We start from the raw sequence: 5,631 nt of genomic DNA, 5'->3' as shown, positions 1-5,631 counted from the left end.
GGCCTCCCAAAGTGCTGGGATTACAGGCGTGAGCCACCGTGCCCGGCCTAGATCATGCACTTTTACATTATATATTTAATTTTACTGATTAAATATTATAGTAGACATGCTTGTAGATAAATTCAGGTAGCAGATACACAAAGTGAAATTTGTATTCCTAACTTCTCTCTCCACACCCTCCTCCTCGAAGGGTAACTACAGTTAATAGTCTAGTGGGCATTTAAAAAAACATTTTTCAATGCATGCACATAAGATTTTATCAAAAATATCATTGGATTATGTATACATTTCTCAATTTGCAGTATGTATTTGTACCATGCTACCAAAGTCTGACATCTGAAAGTTAAAACTGTGTATAGTAAGACAGATCCAGGAAATGTGAATGGAGCAAAGCAAGGGCTTCTTCAATGTTTTTAATTTATTGAATTTCATACTTAAAAATTGTTTCCTTATCAGCTACCCTGATGTTGCAGACTCAGTATTTATTTGGAAAAAAATTCCTTTAAGGCAAACCAGAGTGGAAAGGTCACACTGACTTTTTCTTTATCAAGTGTCATTTTCTTTTTAATTAACAATTTAAATGGAAGACAGCTTCAAAATGCAATTTAAAAGCCATGCTATTGTACAAGAACAGATGAAAGCTATAACAGAGAAGAGGCCTCAGGTGGATGTAGATTTTAAATGGCTCTCTTTTGTGGGCTAGGGAAATGGAAAGCTTCGTTTAAAAAAAAAAAGTACATTTATATTCAAAACTGTACTTTTGAAATTGTATTCAACTCTGTATTTTTTTCAGACAAATAAGAAAGTGCTTTATTTTTTAGCTTGCATTTGCTGAAAGTTAACCCATAGTGGTTTTTATTTTTTATTTATTTATTTTTTTGAAATGGAGTTTTGTTCTTGTTGCCCAGGCTGGAGTGCAATGGCGCGATCTCGGCTCAACACAACCTCTGCCTCCGGGGTTCAAGTGATTCTCCTGCCTCAGCCTCCCAAGTAGCTGGGATTACAGGCGTGGGCCACCACGCCTGGCTAATTTGTATTATTAGTAGAGACAGGGTTTCTCCATGTTGGTCAGGCTGGTCTTGAACTCCTGATCTCAGGTGATCCGCCCACCTTGGCCTCCCAGAGTGCTGGGATTACAGGTGTGAGCCACCGTGCACATCCCCATAGTGGTTTTATACAGTGTGGAACGGTGGGAACTGAATTTTGACAGCTTTTCAGGTCTTGTATTTCTGAAATTGGACTAGGCTTTGTCTTTTATAAGAGATAAAGGTTTCCTTTGAAGATTTCCAAAGAAGTAATCAACGATGAGACCAAACAAAGCTATGTGCGGGTGCGCAAACCCCTGCCCCCACCTTCCCAAAACAAGCTGAGTGTTAAAGGGAAGCTAAGGGAATGATTTGGTGCCTGGTGTTGAAGACTGAAGAGAAGCGCATAGCCCAGCAAAAGTAGGTAGTGGTATTCAAAGCCTTAGCCCTACATGCTGGTTCAAACTGAATCTTAGTTCTGAAGTCAAGCATATAATTGAAGTCTGGACCCTTGTTAATACTATTACTTAAAAAAAAAAAAAAAGTAAAAATGAGATGAGAGATCAGTTATTGTGTCAGAAAAGGAAGGATATGCCAAAAACCAGATCAAGCCAGAATCCCAGGTATTGGTACTTTTAAAATAACAGCACTTTTTCACTTGAATTATTTTTTAAAGTTTTATCTTTCCAAATGAGCAACTAATACAGAATACTTTGAATGCTAACCTCAGAATATACAAATCCTGACCTGTAATATTCTTTGAAATACATGCATTTGTTTTGGTCTTTACCCTATTTTTAATCTTTAACCAGAAGTTTAAAAATGATATTACAAACATGAAATCTTATTAGAAAATCCAGCACCCAACTGGGCATAGTGGCTCATGCCTGTAATCTCAGTACTTTGGGAGGCCAAGGAAGGTGGATCATCTGAGGTCAGGAGTTCAAGACAAGCCTGGGCAACACTGTGAAACCCCATCTCTACTAAAAATACAAAAATTTGCTGGGCATGGTGGCGTGCGCCTGTAGTCCCAGCTACTCGGGAGGCTGAGGCAGGAGAATCACTTGAACCTGGGAGGCAGAGGTTGCAGTGAACGGGGATCGCGCCATTGCAGTCCAGCCTGGGTGACAGATCGGAACTCTGTCTCAAAAAAACAAAAAAACAGAAAATCCAGCGCCTAACAAAATCACATACTGTTTTAACTATATGCAATGTTAAAGACAAGGTCTTATTAAATAATCTTTTTATTTTTCTCTTCAAAATATACACATCCAACAGACATACCGAAAAAAGCCAATGAAGAAAGATATGCAGGAGCCACCTGCAGGGAAAGAAGTGAAGAATGGTTTTTCCAAAGCCTACTTCTCTGCAGCGAATGGAGTGATGAACAAGAAAGCACAATAAAAATGAGTAACAGAAAAAGCACATATACTAGCCTAACAGATTCGCTTGTTTTAAAGCAAAGACTGAATTGAAAGTTACATGTTTTAGGATAAACTAATTTCTTTTGAGTTTATAAATCATTCGTACCCAGAATGTATTAATATATTGCTATTAGGTTAATCTGTTCACTGAATGCTTTGATCAGCATTGAGGTGATGCTGACCTCTGAGGACCTCAGAACTGGTGCAGCTTCTCCCGCCCTCCCTCCCACAGACTGAACCTTTCGCCAGAAGCTGTCCTTACAACGCCTTATACGCATACACAGCCAGGAAACGTGGAGCATGGTTTCTCACAGAAAGTCTCCAAAGAAAAAGAGTTTTGTTCAGATTAAAATGTTTACAACAAAATGCTAATTATATTCTAAATACAGGGTATGTTCTAATCTATATTAAGCAATAATTGCCAGTGCATAATCATTCCATTTGTTCCTTTAGCAATCAACCCCGGAAAATATTAAAATGGGATCATACACAGAAGACAGAAAAATCTAGCAAAACTTCTCTAAGCCAGAGTCTTGTCTATCAAATTCCCACAACCACTCCTGATTGTAAATTTAGTGATATGGTAATGAAATTGGTATTTCTTTTATTTTAAATATTAGTTATTTTAAGGAGAAAAAAATGCTTCTGCAAGATTTTCTTAATTCAGGGGCTTTGGATAGGATTGTTCATCTGTTTCCCTCATCATTCATCTGTTCACGTCTCCCTCCTGTACCAGTCAGCCTCAGTTACTAGATTACTAAAGATGCCATGCTCCACATCACGAGCAGTGTACAAATCTGGCTGCCCATTTCCATTCTGAGCGAGGACTGGAGTCCACTCCGACCTCTTTTGTTGAACACACATGCTGCTGGAATATGTATAAATCAGAATTAGCAGAGTGATGGGAGCAAAACAGGCACTGAATCCGTCAACTCTTTTTTGTGAGCCTACTTTTGAATATTACCTCAGATACCTGTTGTCACTCTTTGCAGGTTAAGTTTCTGAAGCTGGGAGGAAAAACACAGAGTAGCTTGGAAAGATTCCAGCACTGAGCCGTGGGCTGGTCATGAGCCACGATAAGAAATGCCAGTTTGGCAAACTCAGCACTCCCGTTCCCTGCCCAGGTATATGCGATCTCTACTGAGAAGCAAGCACAAAAGCAGACAAAAGTATTGATGAGTATTTCCTTTCTCCGTAAGTGCAGGGCGGTTACTTACTGCTAAACTCTACCAAGAACGGAAACAAAGAATATTTTCTGAAGATTTTTTTGAAGATTAATTTATACCCTATAAAATAAAACTTGCCAACTTCGATGAAGACACTTCATCTTCTCTCCTACCTTATTTTTTTAAATAAGTTTTTAGGTCCTGACACTGACATCAAATACACGCACACCAGAAAGGCATTTCCACCACCGTCCCCACTCATTACCGTCCAGAGTGCCTTTCTCTCTTGGCTTTTTTCCCCCTCTGAGCTCTAGTTTTAAACTTTGGGCATTTAGGATTTGGGCATATTTTTTGGAAGGCGCCTAATGCTTAGGATAGTCTCAAGGGTGATGCACTGCACCTGCTTCCTTCCCTTCAGTGCGGCCAACCCATTTCTGTTGAACAGATGTCTCCTGTCTGATGCCCCTGACTCTTCCATTTATGTTTCTAAATCATTTTCTGAAACTGACTTGCTCTAGGGTGCTCCATCACCACTTCCATCTTGCATCACCTTATAACTGTACTGTCTTGTTCTCTCCCAGCACTTCATTTTAAAACAAGGGCTAGCTTCAAGCATGACTGTTAGGGCTCCTCTGTGACAAAACACAAGTTGGACCAAGGAGAAAGCCCTTTGGAAAAACTGGACCTTAGTTCAGTTTAGGTCTCAATACAGGCTAAAATCTCTTACCAAAGTGCGTTCCAGGTGAAAATGAGACTTAGACTGGTCTAATATACTCACTGGTCATCACATTCAGCGTATTCTTACTTGCCAGTGAGGCCCTGAGGTCTCAGTGCACAGCATACCTGCCACTTTGGATGTTTTCCAGGGCTTCATATCTGTATGGCAAGGAGGGAGCTGTCCTTCAGCAGACAAAGTCAAGCAGCTTGAACTACAAGGCAGCTTGAAACCTCTCCGATGAAAGTGAAAGATGTGGGTAGTTTATACTTTCAAACTAATGCCAGAGACTAGAGAGAGGTTTCATTCACGATGTGCATTTCCAATTTGGTCTTTAATTCAAGAGAAGCTTCATAAAACACGTAGAGCCTTAAACCATTCAAGGGCTAATTTAAAAAATACAGAGTTATAAAATCTTAACCACAAAAAATAAATCAGGTAAACATTTTAACCTGTTGTTAAGTGTTGTAACTTCAAAAAACCAAAATGCTTAATGTGATTTTTCTAAAACTATTGAAAAATTAATATTTCTACAATCTATTAAAGAAAAAAATGGAAAATGTTTTCTCTCAAATTTCTTCTTACCCATGGGAATGAAAATAGTTAAATACTGTAAAGCATATCTATTAATAATTCCCCCAGTTTTTTAAACTAACAAAATAGAATGTTAACTGAATGGAATTAAACATAGCAATGTCAAGCCATCAAAATCATATATTGAACTACTTAGGCATGTTACAGGGTAAAGTCCTCAACCCTGCATTTGAGAAATATTTTTTTTATTTTTATTTTAAGGCAAAACAGTATTTACTGTGATGGGCAGAACAGCCTTTTGTATCAAAGAGTCCATGTTAGTTCTTTCCATATTTCCGTATCATTTCGTGAATGTTTCTGGGGACTTCCTTATTTGGAAAATATGGATATCATTTTGTTTTCATTCAAAAGTAATTCTATCTTAAGAACATAGTATCATGAATGGAGTGGACAGGGAGGCTGGAGAAGCCATTTTTCTTTGTAGATAAAAAGCATTCTCTATGATTGTTGTATAATAAATTGATTTTTACACTAAATGCATGTTGCGAGTTTTATTTGGTTCCAAGCAGTTAAAATATATGCCTGCATGGTACTCGAAATGACCTATCACTTGGGGGTTATTTTTACAATAAGGCATTAGTTTAGCAATGAATTTCAGACGTTAATTCTTCTCTTGTTTCAGTGAGCAATGGGTTATATCATTACCTTTACATTCTATTCACATACCAAGTTAAGCTATTTCAAAAAAAGGCCATTCACAAGAAAAA

At 38.1% G+C, this 5,631-nt stretch overlaps 1 protein-coding gene across 1 annotated transcript in view; it reads left to right on the top strand.

Annotated features, from left to right (window-relative positions):
• Positions 1-5,395, top strand: part of ELOVL2 (ELOVL fatty acid elongase 2) — a 47,745-nt gene extending 42,350 nt beyond the window's left edge. The window contains exon 8 of the mRNA XM_011989694.1: positions 2,304-5,395. Within this exon, the coding sequence (XP_011845084.1) occupies positions 2,304-2,429 (126 nt within the window). The 3' untranslated portion in view covers positions 2,430-5,395. The remainder of the gene's footprint in view (positions 1-2,303) is intronic.
• The last annotated feature ends 236 nt before the right edge of the window (positions 5,396-5,631 follow it).

Source organism: Mandrillus leucophaeus, unplaced genomic scaffold (genome assembly GCF_000951045.1).
Source record: "Mandrillus leucophaeus isolate KB7577 unplaced genomic scaffold, Mleu.le_1.0 Scaffold36, whole genome shotgun sequence".
Lineage (NCBI taxonomy): Eukaryota > Metazoa > Chordata > Mammalia > Primates > Cercopithecidae > Mandrillus > Mandrillus leucophaeus.
The sequence above is the reverse complement of the archived record's forward strand: the minus strand, read 5'-3'. Positions and strand labels throughout refer to the sequence as shown.